We start from the raw sequence: 20,316 nt of genomic DNA on the forward strand, positions 1-20,316 counted from the left end.
ACACTATTAATACAGAAAAGTAATTCTTTGGTTTTTGCTGGAATTAAACAAGGCAGATTTATCAGTAGCAATCATAACTATTAAGAGAGGTGACCCGCTCCTTTAAAAAAAGATCATCTTACCTTTCCCTGATGGAAATGGGAATTCCCCCCAGATAGTATGTGCTGAAATCAAATATATCATCTTCAATTTTAACACTTTGAATATCCACATTTATCCACATACGTTGTTGGACTTTTCCAATTTTGATCTGAATCTAAAATAGAGATCAATCAGCCAGCAATGAGAAATAAAATAATTCTATTCATGATGGTTCAGAGCTATTATGTTTTTGCCTTCCTTCAGATTCATTTATATACATGGTATATATATTAATACAAGGGTTCTGAGCACAGTAGCACATCTGCATAAAATTATAATAATAAACATTTAAATAGAGATGTTTGCATTTGTTTGTCTGTTTTGGCTGGACCACACAGTTTGAAGGACCTTAGCTCTCTGACCAATAACTGAACCTGCACACTTGGTAGTAAAAGCTTGGTGCCTAACTACTGGCCCACCAGGAATTCCCGAAATGTTTGCATTTGAAATTAATCATTTTTTTTAATGTTAAAATATTATTTTAATTTTTTATTTTGTATTGGGGTATATCTGATTAACAATATAGTGACAATTTCAGATGAATAGCAAAGGGACTCAGCCATACATATACACATATCCATGAAATTAATCATGTTTTATCTATACCATATGGATGTTATATAGTTCATGCAAAATGTTCCGATTTTAAAAGGATATGTCTCTCAGTTAATAAGTTCATCTAATAGAAAAGCATTCTGTGCACTAACTTAAAGGACTAAAAACATGTAACGATTCAGATAAACAGATTCAAAGGATGTACCAAATGATCCTTCCCGTCGTTTATGATGTCTCTGATTCCTTTTTCTTTAGGTGGCTCTGAATTCAGTTTGTACCGCACCATGAGTCGGCCATCTTCTACATTCAGAGATATGAAATGATCCTACAGCAGGGGGACAATGTAGATTAGGAGAATTCTCAGGAAGAGCCACATGCATTCAAACTCCAGCCTGCTTTCAGCTTCAGCTGCCTTCTTAGTTCAGAGGAAAAACAGTGCTTAATACTCAACTCCTGGGATGGGGATGACAGCTAAATCCTGTCAATCATGTTAAACAATCTATATAGTAACTGGCACACAGGAAGGAAACAATAAATGCTCACTACTGTCCTGATTTTGTTTTATACCAATCTATAACCAGCATGTAAAACTGGCAACTGAAAGATACAGATCATGAATATCATTGGAAAACATGATTGCTACCTTTTGGAGGGGTTTCCCAGGTGGTGCTAGTGGTAAAGAACCCACCTGCCAATGCAAGAGATGTAAGAGATGTGGGTTCAATCAATGCCTGGGTCAGGAAGATCCCCTAGAGGTGGAAATGGAAACCCACTCCAGCATTCTTGCCTGGTGAATTCCATGGTCAGAGGAGCCTGGTGGGCTACAGTCCATGGGGTTGCAAAGAATCAGACATGACTGAAACGACATCCCCCTCCCCATCCCAGGAGTTGAGTATTAAGCACTGTTTCTCCTCTGAACTAAGAAGGCATACACGCACATTTTGGAGAGAGGTAGGGTCTTCTTCAAACCCCACTTCCCTCCCTCTGTTTTCTGATGTATTCCTGTTATCTCCTCTATCTTCCATTTAACGGTTGCTTTGTTGTTGCTGTTTAGTCACTAAGTCGTGTCTGACTCTTTCCAAGCCCATGAACTGTAGCCCGGCAGGCTCCTCTGTCCGGGAGATTCTCCAGGCAGGAATACTGGAGTGGGTTGCCACGCCCTCCTCCAGTGCCTTCCCAACCCGGGGACCAAACCCATGTCTCTTCCATCTCCTGCATTGGCAGGTGGGCTGTTTTTGTTTTTGTTTCTTTACCAGTGGTGCCACCTGGGAAGCCCAACAAGAGTCCTTACCTAAACGGAAAGTCAGTCTTTCTCTGGATCCTAAGCCTTGCTCTTGGAAGTCAGTGAAGGTTCATCACACTCATAAAGAACAGAATAACATCAACTCATCCTACTTAACAGTAGCACTGGGGATCATTTTCTCTTATCTGATTGAAAGTGAAAATGAAAGTTGTTTGGTCATGTCCAACTCTTTGTGACCCCCATGGACTAAACAGTCCATGGAATTCTTCAGGCCAGAATACTGGAGTGGGTAGCCTTTCCCTTCTCCAGGGGATCTTCCCAACCCAGGGATTGAACCCAGGTCTCCCATATTGCAGGTGGATTCTTTATCAACTGAGCCACCAGGAAAGCTCCTTTTATCTGGTTACTAATGGCATTTCATAAGATTTCTTCTAATATAAATAGTATTTCTGGTTCTTAGTCTCTAAGAACTTCAAAATGTATTGGGTTGACCAAAAAGTTCACTTAGGTTTTTCTGTAGCATTTTACAAAATATTTGGCCAAATCTAGTACAAAGAAGACCTTGTTGCGGAAAACAACTGCCTGGCCCTGAAGATGCCGTGTGACTTCTCAGCTCTCTGCATTCTTCAGTAAGGTCAGGATGCCCCCAAACCATCAGAACTGGTTCAGCCTTGGACTCTCCCTAGGAGTCCAGAACAACCCCAAGAGAGGAGAGGGGGACCAGGCCTGTGTACCCACCCTGTAGGCAAAGTGTCTGGTAAAATCTCAAGCTCCATATCAATCCTGCATTCTCAAACTGAAAATCCCATGGACTGGTCCACATTTCTCCAAGCCTCTTGATGAAGGTGAAAGAAGAGAGTGAAAAGGCTGGTTTACAACTCAACACTCAAAAAACTAAGATCATGACATCCAGTCCCATCACTTCATGGCAAGCAGATGGGGAAAAAATGAAGACAGTGGCAGATTTTAATTTCTTGGGCTCCAAAATCACAATGGATGGTGACTGCAACCATGATATTAAAAGACACTTGCTCCTTGGAAGAAAAGCTATTATGACAAACCTAGACAGCTTATTAAAAAGCAGAGACATCACTTTGCTGACAAAGGTCTATATAGTCAAAGCTATGGTTTTTCCTGTAGTTACGTATGGATGTGAGACTTGGACCATAAAGAAGGCTGAGTACTGAAGAACTGATGCTTTCAAACTGTGGTGCTGGAGAAGACTCTTGAGAGTCCCTTGGACTGCAAGGAGATCCAACCAGTCCATCCTAACGGAAATCAACCCTGAATATTCATGAGAAGGACTGATGCTAAAGCTGAAACTCCAATACTTTGGTTACCTGATACAAAGAGCCGACTCAAAGATTTAGGGCAGAAGGAGAAGTGGGTAACAGAGGATGAGATGGCTGCATGGTATCTCTGACTCAATGGACATGAGTTTGAGCAAACTCTGGGAGACAGTAAAGGACAGGGAGGCCTGGTGTGTTACAGTCCATGGGGTCACAAAGAATCAGACATGACTGAGGGACTGAACAATGACATGTCCTATGCAGCAACTTCAAGAAGAGCTCATTGTCTAGAGAGGTTAAGTCTAGGCCTATCTACCAGCAGATGGTGCTGACGATCACTCACAGAGTGTCACTTTTGGCCTTTTCTAAACTAGGAGATGTCAGAATGGTCTCCAGGAACCTCAGCTGCTCGAAAACAGAAGCCTCCATGTCTTGGAAAGTCAAGGGTCGGGCAGATAGAGATGAAATCTCTTATGGCCTGAAAAGAGTCAGACCAAGAAGCAAACAGCAGGAGGTTGAACAGCTTAGCTTTCAGAGACCTCAGGAAGACTTAACATTTTTTTTAGGCAGAATAGGCAAAGATTATTAGGCAAACAGTAGTTTTCAAAGAACAAAACTGACAACACAAATAGATGGGTAAGCGGCAATTTCTCCCACATTTTGGTGGCATCTTCTTAAATTCTGGATGACTTGCCTTACCAAAACACACACTTGCACAGCCCAACAAAGTGTTGGGTTGGCCAAAAAGTTTGAGTTTTTTCCATAAAATGTTATGGAAATGAACTTTTTTGGCCAATCCAACAGAGTAGGGCCAAGGGAAAGGATGCAGCTAAAATTTGCACATTGTTTTCCAGATACATTGTTTGTTTATAATAACTCATTGTTTGTTTATAATAACAAATTGTTTATAATTTGTTTATAATAACAATTACCCCAAAATTGTTCAAATGAATGGACGTACTTGGTAACATCTGGATGCTTGTCATAGGTTACCTGGTTTTCTGCAAAAAACAGCAGACCTCTGTCCACAGTGGTCTGAATCGTCTGTCCAAAGGTGGGGAAGGGGGCGTTTGGTTGAGTTGGAACTCGAGCATAGCCTGTACCTTCAAAATAATTTTTGTCTGATTCTTCTTTTCTCCTGCCAACACCAATCATCGTTAAGTGAGAACACAGCAGCAAAAGACTGCCAGGAAACTATGCTTATTGATGAAAACGTGAGCAAAGCCTGTGCAATCAAGTTGTCATGTTTTGTTAAAGAGGAAACATCTTTAAACTTAATGTTAAAACAGTCCACTGTATCTCCTGGATCTGCTCTTACACTCCACAATGATCAAACTCTACCTCAACAGAGGTGCTCTTCAGGAGACCCTGTTGCAAACATCTGCTTAGGAAGACGTGACCCAGCAGCTGAAGGTCTTACAATGTAAGAAATAATATATAATGAAATATGATTTTATTCTGAGTAATAAATACTCCATCTGTCTCATATTAGAATCTTCCCAATCTTTTAAACTTTGGGGTAGGTCAGAAGCTCAAGGCAGCAACTTTCAAATAGGTTCATATCCCAAAGTCATGGTGTTCTTTATGGACTACTATTTTACTTTTTAAAAAATTTACAGTAAATAAATAGTTTGTGCCCTAAATTAGGCACCATCTAATGTTGAATATTTTGTGGTAGGAGGCACCAAAAACTGAAAACTTTTTTCAAAATCAAGAAAATTCTGTCCATCTAATATTTTATATGAATAAGGAAAAGACTTTTCCTTATTTATGTTTCTTAAGTATAAATTACATATGCTTTTTATGCTATATGACTGCAAAATCACAGAGAGACATCAGCTTCTAGGTTTTATTTACCTTCTACAAGGCTCCACTTCTGTTGTGTTGAGATTGAAAGTCTTTTTGAAGTTGTACAAGCTCAGAACATTTTCATTGAGGTCATCTAATTCAATACAACCTTTGTATGGAGGGAATCTCAGTCTATTAGGAGGCTGAAAAAACAACAACAACAACAAAAAAGTTTTCACTGGTTGAACAAAGGACAATGATCAGGTTGGCCAAGAAACAGTTTAACTCTATCGCTTTTAACCATCAATATAGCACAGGGTAGACCCTGAAGACAGATGCCCTGGCTTTGCTGTTTTCTAGCTGTCTGATCTTGGGCAAGTTATTCAACCTCTCTGTTTCAATTTTGTCATCTGTGAAATAGGAATGATAATGATGCTTATTTAAATTATACACTTATGCCTAGATCACTGCATATAAAATAATTCAATATGTTTAGTAATTATCACTATAGATGCTTTAAGAATATATCATTAAATCCATTTTATATATAATGGATTAAAACATCATTATGCCAAATTAAATTTTAAATATTTCCATTCCGTGAAATAACACTTGAACTTACTCTAAAATCAGATGGGTAACCTCCAACATAGAACACGGCATTTTCAGGATCCAAATTGAGGAGTGTGTTGCTATTCCCACTATCCATGTCATGGAATTGATGTGTTTCTGGCTTACTGGAGGTGGCTTTTAGGGTGTAATTAAGCCTTGCAAACTGATAAATTCTGTTTAAAAAATAAGTCAGACAATAAAGTTATAAAAGATTTATGAGGAGATGAAAGAAATCAAAGCTAAAGTACTAAAAGGGGGTTCAGCAATATAAAATTAAAGTTTGGTGACCGTAGGTCAGATTACCAAAGAGCTGTAATCAATCGGAGTCGTACCTCTGGAATTTCACCCGGTCCATCACTGCCTCCTGAGTTTTGCTCTGGGTCAAGGTCTGGTCCACCTGGAGTTCAGCCTCATCCTCTCCCAGGTTGTAGACGCATGTGAGCTGGCCGTCTACAACAGCCATGCCGATATAGTCCCTGGAAGCCTGGAGACACCAAAGCATTTCACATACTGTATTCTCCGAACTCACCATCCCCAGAGGGCGCATTTCAAATAGCTAACAGCTTTCATTTAGTCAGCCCCGGGCAGACAGAATGAATGAGGTACATTCTGGTTTAAAATAATACAGACAGCACAGTTGATTAACGTCTGGGCTGTCTTTGCTCACGTTATCAGGAGGGCATTCATTTATCCACTCCTCCATTCGCTCAGTCTGCAAGTATTTGCCAAGCACCTGACATAAAGATGAGCCAGATATGGACTCAGGTTGCCATTCAATTACATTCTGGGAAGGAAGATAAGCCATTTATGCTCTTCCTATGCAATATAAGGTCCCCTCAATACTCTGGGCATGTTTGTTCGCTCTATGTTATCATGTCAGCTGTGTATGGATCTTTCTTCCCTGTTAGAATGTGAGCACCTTAAGGTAAAAACAAATTTTTGAAAACTGTAGTAAAATATTCATAATGTGAAATTTACTATTTTAACTTGTTTTAAGTACACATTAAGTACATTCAAGAAACAAATTTTTGTTTACACAAATACAGGGTGTGGCACATAGTAGATATATGGTATAAGTTTGTTGAAGGAATAAAGTCATGTACATTCTGCCATAAATACAAAGCAGAGTCAGAAGAAATTTACAAATAAATCCCCAATCCTTGAAGCACGAACAAGTAACCAACAACAGTGCTGATTTCAGGAATCCTTAAATACAATGTCCACTAGTGATGGCCAACAATTTCCTAACTGCCCAGAATTTTCAAGAACCATACTTCAGGCATTTCTTTTCCATGCACATGTGTTCAGTCTCTCAGTTGTGACCAACTCTTTGTGATCCCAGGAGCTGTAGTCTGCGAGGCTCCTCTGTCTGTGGGATCTCCCAGGGAAGAATACTGGCGTGGGTTGCCATTTCCTTCTCCAGCGGATCTTCCTGACCCAGGGATCAAACCCGCATCTCTTGCATCTCCTCCTCTGGTAGACAGATTCTTTACCACTGAGCCACTTGGGATGCCCATTTCTTTTCCATTCATGTATAAATAACCTAGTCACTGATTACCTGTTCCTCTGACACTTACGTGGAAGAGATATATTTTGAGAGGAGGAATTAAAAGCTAAAATAAACTGCTTAAAATATCTATAACAGTGGTGGTTTAAAGAATTTGGAATTATAACAATGAAGCAACTGGATTTCTCACTAATGAGGCAGGAGAGGCTTAATTTCTCTCCAGACCCCGTTCCCAGAGGGTCCCCACCCCAGAGACATGGGAGGGTCTGCGGCTGGGTGCCCTGAGAAGAGGACAGAGTCCAGAGCAGTGAGGAAGAGCTGCTCTGATCTCCAGAAAGCCTTGATACTGCTGCATGGTGAAGAGGGGAGGGTGCTGATCTTCAGCCTCAGGTATGGATGTGCTCAGGTGTACACACACATGGGCTCACATGCTGGTCCCATTTAGCATGGCTTCTAGATCCCCGCCTCCAAAAGCAACTTTAAATTGATGACAGATCTCCCATGGAGCCATCAGAGGCAGTGGAATCTCCTCCTGCCATGCCAATGGCAGTGACATGGCTGTGTCACGCACCTCAAAAGCCATATTCTGTTTTAAAAACCAGGGAAATGTCAGAGCAATACTTACATCTTTATTTCCGAGGTACATCACAAACATATTCTCGGTCCCACCAGTTTCTGTTGATTCAGGTCTTTGGAGAAACAAAGAAAGAGATGTGTATCCTTTCAAGTCTTCCAGGTCATTTGGCAGCCGGACTTCAACTCCAGATCTACCGTTGAATCTCATGGGGACAGCAACCTGAGAGGGACCAGACCCACGGTGTTAGCTGGTCCAGGGGAGAAAGGTGGGGTGCTCAGGGTGGAGGCTTGTGACTGTAGCTGCTCCCAAGTGGCTAGGATAGGGAATGAAGGTATATAGCTGCCCCCTAGGCCTGGAGTCTACACTCAGGCGGCCGCTCCAGGAGTAGCAGAGTAAAGCCCTCCTGTTCTTCCTGCCCACGAGCCAAGGGTCTTTGGGAAGTATACTTTGTTGTCTGTGCCAGCAACAATAATCTGTATAGTAAATTATTACCATCATTATTATGGTTATAATTTTAATATAATATTAGCCATATTAATGTCATAACAATACCACCACCATCATCATAATATATTAATGTATTATAATAATGAGGTTTTACATATAAAATGTGATAAAGATGACATATAATATGTAATATATGATATTATATAATATATAATTGTAATATAGGGAATTATATATAGGGTTAAAATACATATTAACAGGATTAATATAATATCATGATCCTATTAGTAATAATATTATATATTATAATATAAACTCTAATTATATATACAATTAGTAATAGGGTTATAATATTAGTATTAAATTAACCCTGTTACTATGTATTATAGCCCTATTAATATGTAACATTAATAATAATTACTATTATTCCAACCCCAGAAGGTTTTTGTGCAAATGAGCTAACCTGTATGGAAGCACTCAGTGTGATACAGTCGATGTACAATACATCAAAATATTTTTTTAAAGAATTAACTCTTTAAGGAATCATTTCTTATTAACATGTTACATGTTCTGGTTGCATTTATTATAGGTGCTCAGTCCTTAAAAATAAGTATGTTGAGGCTCTCTAGAATGTGCTTCTTAAATTCACGGTAAAGGACCATTTTTTTCCCCCTGTTATCTGCCCCGGACCAATACTTTTGTAAACTATATAAAAACTTAAATACTAGAAAAATGAAATGAAGAAAGTGTGCAAAATACAAGCCTATTGATCCCATTCTGAGATACTGAAGCAATTCAAGTTACTGAAAGCTTCTAAGCCTTTACTCTCAATTTTGTACTTATATATAATGGAGCAGTAACAAACGTCTGACTAGCTCCGGTCTGTGGATCCCCTTGGGTAGCTCTGCATTAAAACACAGAAAATAAATATTCCCTAACTATCTAAAGAATAACTCTAGGAATGATACTTACACCACCTCTACATTTTATCTCCCAAGCATGTATTTACGGAGGACCCTACCTATGCAGGTATCAGGCAGGGGTGCCTAGTGATGCCTGAGCTGTAGTCACTCCAAGGTGCCCATGGGGACAGAGCTCCCCCACAACACTCGAGGCTCATTTTACACCTGTCTCTTCTACTCGCCCTCTGCCCTCACACATCCTGAGACTGTGGCATGCCCTTCTGTTTTTTTGTCACTTGGAAAGCTCTTTCTCATTTAAAAAAATTTTTAGTTAAGAAAACATTTCATGAACACACAAAAATAGAGAATATACCTGCATACGCATGACCATCTTAAGAAATTAAACATTCCCGTTACAATTGAAGCCCATTATATAGCCCTCCCTAGTCCTAGTTGCCTCTCCCTTCTCAGAGGTCACCATCACCCTGGATCTGGATTCACACATAGCTTCTCACATGTGCTTTAATATTTTTGTGAAATATTATCTATCTATGTACTGAAACTAGTCTTAGCTTTGAAAGTGACAGAGCAGGGATCAAAACAAGGCAGTCTGGGGACTTCCCTGGTGGTTCAGTAGTTAAGAATCCACCTTCCAGTGCAGGGGACGCAGCTTCAGTCCCTGGTTAGAGAACTTAGAGCCCACACACCTGAGCAACTAAGCTCACATGCTACAAATAGAGAGAAGCCCATGCTGCAGTGAAGATCCTACGTGCAGCAACTAAGACCTGATGCAGTCAAATAAATAAATATTAAAAAACAAAGGAGCAAGGCAGTCTGCCTTGGTTATGAGCGCTAAACCTCTGTGCTATTTATACAGTTCATATTTGTTCATTAAATTAGTGGAAGAACATAGAGAGGCCAAAGCTAGAAGCACACTCTTTTCCATTTGCTTTTTATAAGACGTGTATGGGTACAAAGAGGGTGGTTTCTGCCAAACTGTGCCTTAGGCTCTTTGCTTCTCTGCTAAAGGTTTTGTGTTGGAAGTTCTCTTTCTTAAAAGAAAAGGCAGATTTTGAAGCTCAGAGTAAGGAATATAAGCCTAGAAATCAACCATGGTGCCTCAAAGGCAATGATATTCTGATTTGGCTTCCATCCCTCTAATCTCCAAATATCTCATAGGGAGTTGGCTGAAAAATACAAAATATTTCATTTACATTATTTTAGGATAAAACAAATTGGGAGAGAAGTGTCAGAAATTCAAGTAAATAATGTCAGATTAAAATTAGAAGAAAGGTTGATGGAACTTCCCAATGAAGGAAAGCTGCTATAATCCCATATTCAGAACACTGTCCATGTGGGTAGGAACCACTCCTCCATCCTCACTAAAAGTGGATTCTACAATTCCCAAGTTACCGTGAGAAGATAGGACTTGTGCAGTATCATATCTGCACATTCTGATCAAGGAACCCTTACTTGAACTTGCAATAACACTTTACTGCCTAGAGCCTGGAGGAGAACCCTGCTTCCTGCCTGCATAAGCCAGTGGAAAGGAAACCACTGTTCCCGGCATACCAGGTCATTTAACGGATGAAGATGATGTGAACTTCTGAAAGGTGATGGGAGGAAATGAACTTTCACATGGGGAGCACCCAAAGAATTTGGGCAAGAAAGACAACTGATTCTTGAGTACCTGGATATCTTTCACTTCTTAATGAATAGAGTAAGTTATCAAAGAATGAGCCTTGGTGCCTGGCAATGAGGGACACACCCACCTTATTTGCGGCATCTCTGGCCTGCTGAATTAGTTCCCGTATGCGGTCCACGTTGTCAGAGATGTTGCCCAGGGGCAACAGCTGTTGGTTGATACTTTCAATTTTACTCAAAAGATCAGGCAGTTTGTTAGTTAATTTCTTCACTGTTGGTGAGATTACGAAACAGAAATTTATCATTGTGAGTTGAGAAAAGGTTAAATAGAGATGTTCTTGTGGATTGTATTTGTCAAGGGTATGTTTGGGTCCCACACATTGGATAGGATGACTCAGAATCAGGTAATACCTTTTTTCTATTATAGAAACATATGTTACACATATTTCTATATAGATTTTATTCTGGATATCAAATCATCTTTCTTGACACTATAAAAAATAAACCTTTCAAGGGGGAGGGGACATATGTATATCTATAGTTGATCCATGTTGATATATGGCAGAAACCAACATAACATTGTAATTACCCTTCAATTAAAAATTAATAAATTAAAAAATAAATCTTTCTTTTTTGATCTTTAATATCAATCATAATCCAAGTGGTCATGATTCAGGGACTACATCTCCACTCTATTAAAGGGAAAACCAACAGCAATATTTCATGAATGTTTTTCAAAGTGTACAGGTTTTTTTTCTAATCCTGTGTGACATAGGCAAAATTATTTAAGTCAATAAAAATTTTTAAGGAATTTCACATGTTCTGATTCTTTCCACTGCCAGTCACCTTGGCTCCTCTAAAGTCCTACTTGGTCCTTTTAACTAACAGAATAGCCATATTCTTTGAATGGATCGTGTGAAGTTGTTTCTTAATATTTTAATTTCTAAGATCAGATTTTACTGGGGAAAAATTACAACGGACCAAAGCACATAATGATGGAGAAAATGGATAATACGTCTTGCCAGAGAACACCTGCTACCTGAATTATCCGCATCACTGAGAGCCTTGTTGAAATCTTCGCTCTGGGTGCTCCTATAGGTATCCTTAATTCTTTCCACATCTGTCTGAATGGGGTTGAGCCCATCTAGAACCTCATTTGTGATGTCATTGGCGTTTCTGACCAGGCTCTTTGCACTATTGATTATGCCATCGATGTCATCTAAGGCACATACAAACAGGGAGGTGTAAGTCTCTAAAATGTTTGACAAAAGAAGCCAAGTCCAATGGGTTAGGGAGCGGCTGACCTCTCTGTATTCCATGAAGATCACCTCGGATGCTGGTGAGATTGGTGTCTATCAGGCCTTTCTGAACTGTCATAGTTTTCAGTGTTTGCTGCAGGTTGTTGAGAGCCGGGCTGATTTCTGAAATAAAGTAGGAAGAGGTAATTACCCTAAAGATCCTGATCCTCCATGGATACTGGTGGCCCCTGGAGTAGCCAGGGTCTGCACAGCATTGAGCAGACCTGCATCTTAGGGGTCATCCCCAAGATGCCCACTGCTTGCTCCTAGACCCCCAGGTCCTCCATTATAGAGGCCAGGAGCATACAGAGCCTGTGGTACCAGGCTCCTTGGAAATGCACACGAAGAAAGGGAAAGGCCTACCAACACAAGGGAAGACTTAACTTCCGCTCTGCTCAGGGCAAAACTCTCTGCTTAGTAAAGGAAAGGGATGGTGGTGGTGGTCTAGTCGCTAAGTCATGTCAGACTCCTGCGACCTCATGGACCGTAGCACACCAGGCTCCTCTGCCCAGGGGATTCTCCAGGCAAGAATACTAGAGTGGGTTTCTGTTTCCTTCTCCAGGGGATCTTCCAGACTCAGGAATCAAAATCGGTCTCCTGCATTGTAGATTCTTTACCAACTGAGATACAAGGGACACCCAAGGAAAGGGATGTGTCTATCTTATTCACTGCTGTGTCCAGGCGCTCTCTGGGATAAAATACTCTTTGGGGTAAAATATTAGTACATATTTATGGAACAAGCAAATGAATGTTTGAATAAATTAATGAATGAATAATGTATAAGGGATGCCCCTTTGGTCAAGAGTAAAGAAATATTGGGCTTTCCTGGTGGCTCAGTGGTAAAGAGTCCACCTCCCAGTGCAAGAAACAGAGGTTTGATTCCTGATTCAGGAAGATCCCACATGCCAAGGAACAACTGCTGAGCCTGTGCTCCAGAGCTTGGGAGCCACAACTACTGAGAGCATGTCCCACAACTCCTGAAGCCCGAGTGCCCGGGAGCCCATGCTCGCCAGGAAGAGAAGCCACTGCAATAAGCCTGCGCACTGCAACTACAGAGTAGTGCCCTGCTCTCCAGGGCTAGAGAAAGCCTGAGCAACCACAAAGACCCAGCCCAGCCATAAACAGATAAAAGGCCTTTCTAAAAAACAAGTACAGGAATGCTGTTGAGAGGCCCCACTGAAGCAAACACACACGCACACAAAGCAGGCACCGTTCCCATTCATTTCCAAACTGACACATTCAAGGACATATTCAGTGAAAGGAACAAAACTCATAGGCATTTCTAGCTGATAATATTGCCCCTTGGGGGTCATGGAAAACGACCAGTGAATGCTTTAATGTGATACACACAGCTGATTACACACAGCTTAAACTGTGATTCCAGGACTGGTTTAAGTAACAATGTGGTTAACATCCTAATCCTTTTAAAAACACAGATCTTCACCTTCTAGCTCATATTCTGTAAAGAGAACAGGGGTCATCCCAGGAAATTTTAATTTTTGAAATGTGCTAGGCAGACTACACATTTTTTTGTATTTTCTTTTTCATGTTTTCATATTTATTTTTCATTTTAATTTTTAAAAATGGAAATGATAAAAATAAATGTATTTATTTACTGGTAGAGGCTATCTAATCACTTTGAAGGGATTAAGAAGGTGAATGAGAGCTATGAACTAAGATAGCTGTTCACCTATGAATGACCACAGGAGACCAGAGAAAAATCAAGGGACAGCATTTTCTGAACCCAGGAATTTGGTGAGATTGAGATGGTCTGATTTTTTTTAAAATCAAATTAAAAGGGGGGAAAATTTAAAGGCAAAAATTTTTTAATCCTTACATATCACAGTGGTAGTGATTTTTGGTGCCTTTACTTACTAAGATTTTAGGGCTTAAGAAATTTTGAAGCAGTTGCTCTAATGACTTGAAGCTACTTATCTGGGCCTTAAATAAGACAGCAGCACTGTACACACCTCAAAGCTACGTGGGTCACCAACACTATGGGCATATGGGATTAAATGAAGAATCCTCTCTCCCAAATTCAAGGCCAGACCCAAACAAGCCTATCAGTCTCGGGATTTATTTAGATTCATGAGAGTCTAACTAATTTGGTTTATGTTAGAATATTGGCTGGTGGCAGTCAGTTGCAAAGTTGTGTCTGACTCTTTGTGACCCCATGGATTGTAGCCCACCAGGCTCCTCTGTCGATGGGATTTTCCAGGCAAGAACACTGGAGTGGGTTGCCATTTCCTTCTCTAGGGGATCTTCCCAATCCATGGATCGAACCTGTATCTCTTGCATCTCCTGCATGGGCAGGCGGATTCTTTACCACTAGCGTCAGCTGGGAAGGGTAGAAACATCAAATCAATGTATTTACAAAGCACCACCTACAAGGACACTGAAATTTCAAGAAGTGCATTTGCTCCTGGTCTCATAGATTGTTTCCAAGCCCTTGACTATCCCAGCCCCCAACAGCCACCCCTTCCATACCTTGCTGTAGCTTCTGCTGTGTTATCTTGGCTTCGTTTAACAGTTTATCACTGTTGGAACTCAGAGTTTTTGCTTTTCTTGGAAGATCTTCCTTTATTACTGTCTGAAAGCAAAGCATTTATCAGTCTTAAATGTGATACATACATTAGGAAATATGGGTTAAGAGTTTTCATCCTAGTCCTTATCTTTAATCTTTAAAAAATGAGGCTAGAAGGTAAGGCAGAGGTTTAAAAAGACTGTTCGTTAAAAGCTACAGTTAGGGCTCTCGGTAGACACTTGTGGTTTGGGGAGGTGGACCCATCACTGTTGACATAAATTATGTGACACCTTCTCATTTTCTCACTGTCACTTATACAATGCCCTCTGCAATACTAGAGGACAGGGCTGAATTACTTTTAGGCTTTTAAGCTTTGGGAGATTAAAAATCTTCAACCTTCCAAGAAGTCTGTTCACTGATTCTCTCATAGTTAATAATTTGTTCTTTATTTTTAGATATAGGCCTATTATATAATGCATTTCAGATCCCATAGGATCCACAGACATGCCCAGGTGAACAACAAATGACAGGAAATAAATGGTTCTCAAATTGTGTACAAAAATCTCTTCTTTGGTAAATGTTGATACCTGATCACACAGCTTAAAAGCATACCTGGTAAGAATCAGGGTATAATACTTTCAATAATCAGGGTGATTATTATCTGGTTTTACAAATGATTTTGAATACTGGGCTATGTTTATCCAAAAGCCAAGTAAATACAGAAATGACATATTAGAGCAAGTTCAAGTCTATTCTAGATAACAAATTCTGATCTAAAATAAGCTTTGTTTTTCTATTTCCTGTGCACACAGAAAGAAAACAGAAAAGTGAGTCATCTCCAGAGTATGTTGAGAGAAGGTATCACAGCAGGTGCCCACCTGGAGAGCAGCCTCAGACGCAGTGGTGGCCTTGTCGGCCGCATCCTCGGCCGCTTTGATGGCGTTGAGGATGTTCTCGTAGGCAGTGGCAGCGTCCACAGCACAGCGCACCAGCTCATCCCCACTGGCGTTCCTCTTGATCCTGGAAGATGGTACAGGAGGAGGGCTCCAGCAGTGGCCTCTGCCTGCAGCCAAGCCCCCTTACCTCCCCATTCATTTGGCCGATGGAGATTCGGGGCTGTGGGCTCCGAGGCTCTGCTCCAAAGATGCAGCTGGGAATCAGTTGGGTTCGGACCTGGGCCCTGGGTGCCGCCCCCAGCCCTGGTCCGTACTTCCTATCAGGCTCCAGCAGCCCCTGCGGTCGGACCCCCAGGCGGCCTACTCACTCCTCCAGCTGCTTGGCCAGCTCCTGTAGGGACTGCGAGTGCCTCTCTGCCTCCTCCACCAGAGATGCTCTGCTGGCCGATCTGGAAAGTTCTCTCACTTTGTCACTTAGTTCATGTCTTACTTCATTTAAAGTGACAGCTAATTTTTCATATTCCTGTATTTTCCAAGTGAAAAAGAGATCGTATCAATTTAAGCCAAGCATGGATATACCATTTTCTTGAACTTTGTCATAAATGAGGTTTTTAGGAAGCAACAGTGAGAAATTGTTTCCTGAGCCCATTTACCACACCAATTACTCCCTGGCTACTTCACACAGTGGCACTGTGAATATTCTCCCAAGTTTCACCACCATTTTGAGCATTTTCCATACGGTGGGCACACACTTTGGTAAATTTTATAAAAGCACATTATTATCCTTACTGTATCACTGTACTAAACCTAAACACTTTTTCTGATTTAGAAACAGCAATCATAAAAGATATTTTCAAAATGCCCAGCGGGCTCCTGAGAAATATTGCCAATCTTTTACCAGTCCTAAATGTCTTCTGTTAATTAATGTATGCCTGATTTATTTTAATTGCTTTTCAGCTTCAAGAAGGTAAAAGTGACATAAAACTGTAAGATATTTGAAGTGTACAAAGTGATGATTGGATATATGTATTCCCTGTGAAAGGATCCCCTGCACCGAGTTAACACATCAATCATCTCATATTTTATCCCCTTACCTTCTTTGGGGGGGTGAAGGTGAGAAGATTTAAATTATATTTTTGTAGCAAATTTCAGTTATACAATACAGTGTCATCAACTGGAGTCACTTTTTTGTTTTATATTCGCTCCTCAGACCTTATTCATCTCATTGGTGAAAATGATATTTAAAAAATACTAGCAGAATTTGTTTTTATTACAAAAGTAACATTCGCTTATTTCAGGCAAATTAGGTAGGTAGATAGAGAAATAGATATAATACAAACGTATGGTTGCTGGGGGGAAAGGATACTTAGGGACTTTGGGAAGGTCATGTACACACTGTTATAGTTAAAATGGATAACCAACAAAGACATGGAACTCTGCTCAATGTTACCTGCCAGCCTGGATGGGAGGTGGGTGGGGGGAGAATGGATACATGTGTATGTATAGCTGAGTCCCTTAGTTGTTCACCTGAAACTACTACAGCATTTTTAATCAGCTATACCCCAATGCAAAATAAAAAGTTTAAAGTTTGGGAGAAAAAAAAAGAAGACACATCATTCACCCCTCCCCTAAGGGACAACTGCTGTTAACAGTTTGGCATATTTTCTGCCATATAAAGACATCTATTTGAGGGAAAAATATTTAGCCTATCTCATGAGCTCCTCGAAATGCAATTCAAAATGCTTTGTGAGTTTCTAGAAAACAAGTTTTGCCTCTACCTCATGGCTTTTCTTCATCAACTGCAGGACATTATTAGTTTGCATTAAGGAAGAATCTGCCGTGGCTAGACGCTTGGTGAAGTCACTCTGGAGGGAATTCATTTCCTTGACTTGTCTCTGCAGAGAAAAAGATCTGTGAGCTGCATAATATATTGTCAGAAGGCACAGGCATCTTTATTGGACAACAGCATAGAGGTAATTTCATTGAACTTAAAGATCATTTAGGAAACTCCTAAGTCATGAGACGTCAGTTCAATTTGTCATGTGGAGGTGTTGTCATAGATTGCTGCAAGCTACATGCCAAAGAAACAACTGCTGTCGCATTGGAGGAGGTTTCTACACTAGGGCCAACCAGGCCAATGAGCTGGATGCATAATTAAGCTCTGGTTAGTGGATCAGAAAGAGGGAGTTGAAGTAAGCAAATCAGCACCGTCAGTACACTCTACATGCTGGTCCTGATGAAGATGTAGGGGCGTTTCAATAACAAAGCACACAGGAGGACTTCCCTGGCAGTCTAGTGGTTAAGACTCTGCATTTTCAATGCAGGGAACACAGGTTCAATCCCTGCTTGGGGAACTAAGATTCCATATGCCGCATGGTGCAGCCAAACAAAAATTAACTAAGAAAACACACAAGACCTTAGGAAACTAGGGTGGAGGCTGCCAGAATTCAGAGATCCATAAAATTGGGTCCTGCTCCCTCCCCTTGGCATAATCCAACAGAGGTGTTACCTGCAGAGGCTTTGGGAGTTAACTATATTACCATCTGCAAAGATATTATTCATTTTCTTTTATCAAATTCCTCTTTCTTGGAGTGGGGGGGGAGTGGGTCAGTCCTATGTTGGGTTTCCCAGGTAGTTCAGCTGCTAAAAAATCCGCCTGCAATGCAGGAGACCCTGGTTTGATTCCTGGGTCAGGAAGTTCCCCTGGAGAAGGGATAGGCTACCCACTCCAGTATTCTTGGGCTTCCCTGGTGGCTCAATGGTAAAGAATCCACCTGCAGTGTGGGAGACCTGGATTTGATCCCTGGCTTGGGAAGATCCCCTGGAGGAGGGCATGGCAACCCACTCCAGTATTCTTGCCTGGAGAATCCCCATGGACAGAGGAGCCTGGCAGGTTACAGTTCATGGGGTCGCAAAGAGTCAGACACGACTAAGTGATTAACACACACACATGAGACACAAAATGTCAGTTATTTAAAACACATATTGTATACTTTGAATTAATTATAACAATAGTAATTTCTCAACTATTTGGCAGCATTATTCCTCCAGTCCTCTACCAGTCAGGAGTTGGGATGAAGAGACTGGGTCTGCTTTCCCTGTGCTTTAAGTTCAGAAACACTTCTAGCCATTGAGGAATAAGAGATACTTTGATTTTGCATTTAATGCCTCATTCCTCTTTGATTAGGGTTTCCCACACAGACAGGTTCCTGCCACTTGATTAACATTAAAGCTCCCTGCTCCCTTGTGCTTGTTCTTAACTGAACCGTGCAGATTCTGACCATGACCTCACCTTGAGGGATTCCAAAGCCCTCTCATTTTCCCGGTTGAGGCCGGTGGCCTGCTTTGCTTGGGTGCTGGCCTCCTGTAGAGCAGCACGGAGGCCACCGAGTTTGGCTTCATAATCGTTCAAAGCATCTTGTATATTCTTCACCAGTCCATTGTTCTCCACCTGGTGGTTTTCCAGCCAGCTCCTTATCCGATTCAGCACTGAAATATATCACCTTTTTGTTTTCCACTTGAGAAATGAGTGAATTGACACTAAGTTATAAAGACTACAGAAGAATTGATTTTCTACTCACTTCATGGTTTTCCTTGAACTTGCAAGGGAATGAGAAAGGAGGCTGGTGTTTATGTTATGTTGTGCCCTGTACACACTGTCTCATTTAACTTTTATGACAACCACATGAAGACAGTGATTATCATTCTCATGTTTCAAATAAGAAAATGGATGGCCTGAGAAATTAGGTGACTAGGTTTCAGCCTTGGAACTGGAACTGAACTTGCAGAGTATAAAGCACGTGCTCCTTCTATTACTAATACTGTCTCCGAGGCTAACATTAAACAACACAAATACTAAAAGAGAGATGCCACTGTTTGTAGATTAACCACTGATATGTCATTCCACTACAGGATAAAGCTCAGCATTTGGAAAAATATAGGCCCATTGCTTTTAAAGTTTTGAGTTAATGTGGCCTTTTCCTTAGTTCAAATATTTATATTCCCTTAATTTCTAGTACATCCATTTTTTTTGGTAGTAGTGATACGAATATCAGTGTATGATTCAAAACCCCAATGGTGATGAGGGGACTATTAAAAATGATATAATGAGAAAACAGTAGAGCTGAAAGAAGAATGAAAATGCAATTAAAAACAAAATAGAGGTACCAGTGTCTAATATCTAAGGAGAAGAAACTATTTTTTTGCATGATGGTAAGATATTCTATTCTATGGATAAAGATATGATGTATGTGTGTGTACATATATACATACACACACATGTATCATATACAGTGGAATATTACTCAGTTGTTAAAAAGAATGAAATAATGCCACTTGCAGCAACTTGGATAGACACAGAGATTATCAAAGTAAGCAAAGAAAGCCAGAAAGAGAAAGACAAATACTATATGCTATCACTTATATGCAGACTCTAAATCTAAATTTGTGATATGTTCACAAATGAACTTATCTATACACAGAAACAGACTCATAGGCATGGAGAACAGACTTGCAGTTGCCAAGTAGTAGGGGGTGGGGGAGGGAAGAACTGGGAGTTTGGGATTAGTAGCTGCAAACTATCATACATAGGATGGATAAACAACAAGGCCCTACTGAACAGCACAGAGAGTGGTATTCAATACTCTGTGATAAATCAAAACACAAAAGAATATGGAAAAAATTTATATATATGTGTGTGTGTGTGTGTAACCGAATCACTGCTGAAATTAACACAACACTGTAAATCAACTATAATGTAATAAATATTTTTGAAGAAAAAGGAGTTCTATTCCACAACCTCTCAGTAACCTGGCAGGGCTACCCATTTGTACCACATAATGCTCTACCAGTAATAAGAGGCTGAAATGGTGACCAACTCCCCAACCTGGCACG

General features: G+C 40.6%; 1 protein-coding gene across 2 annotated transcripts in view; it reads right to left on the bottom strand.

Annotated features, from left to right (window-relative positions):
* LAMA3 (laminin subunit alpha 3) overlaps nt 1-20,316 on the bottom strand; it is a 78,785-nt gene that overhangs the window by 31,218 nt on the left and 27,251 nt on the right. For both annotated transcript variants that reach the window (XM_068993765.1, XM_068993764.1), the window contains 15 exons: nt 18,716-18,912; nt 17,202-17,318; nt 15,792-15,946; nt 15,406-15,547; nt 14,491-14,593; nt 12,010-12,126; nt 11,745-11,924; nt 10,834-10,976; nt 7,761-7,931; nt 5,961-6,112; nt 5,639-5,801; nt 5,086-5,219; nt 4,222-4,366; nt 902-1,021; nt 123-256 (listed from right to left, as the gene is read on the bottom strand). In XM_068993765.1, coding sequence (XP_068849866.1) covers nt 123-256; nt 902-1,021; nt 4,222-4,366; nt 5,086-5,219; nt 5,639-5,801; nt 5,961-6,112; nt 7,761-7,931; nt 10,834-10,976; nt 11,745-11,924; nt 12,010-12,126; nt 14,491-14,593; nt 15,406-15,547; nt 15,792-15,946; nt 17,202-17,318; nt 18,716-18,912 — 2,173 coding nt within the window. The remainder of the gene's footprint in view (nt 1-122; nt 257-901; nt 1,022-4,221; nt 4,367-5,085; nt 5,220-5,638; nt 5,802-5,960; nt 6,113-7,760; nt 7,932-10,833; nt 10,977-11,744; nt 11,925-12,009; nt 12,127-14,490; nt 14,594-15,405; nt 15,548-15,791; nt 15,947-17,201; nt 17,319-18,715; nt 18,913-20,316) is intronic.

Source organism: Capricornis sumatraensis, chromosome 21 (genome assembly GCF_032405125.1).
Source record: "Capricornis sumatraensis isolate serow.1 chromosome 21, serow.2, whole genome shotgun sequence".
Classification (NCBI taxonomy): domain Eukaryota; kingdom Metazoa; phylum Chordata; class Mammalia; order Artiodactyla; family Bovidae; genus Capricornis; species Capricornis sumatraensis.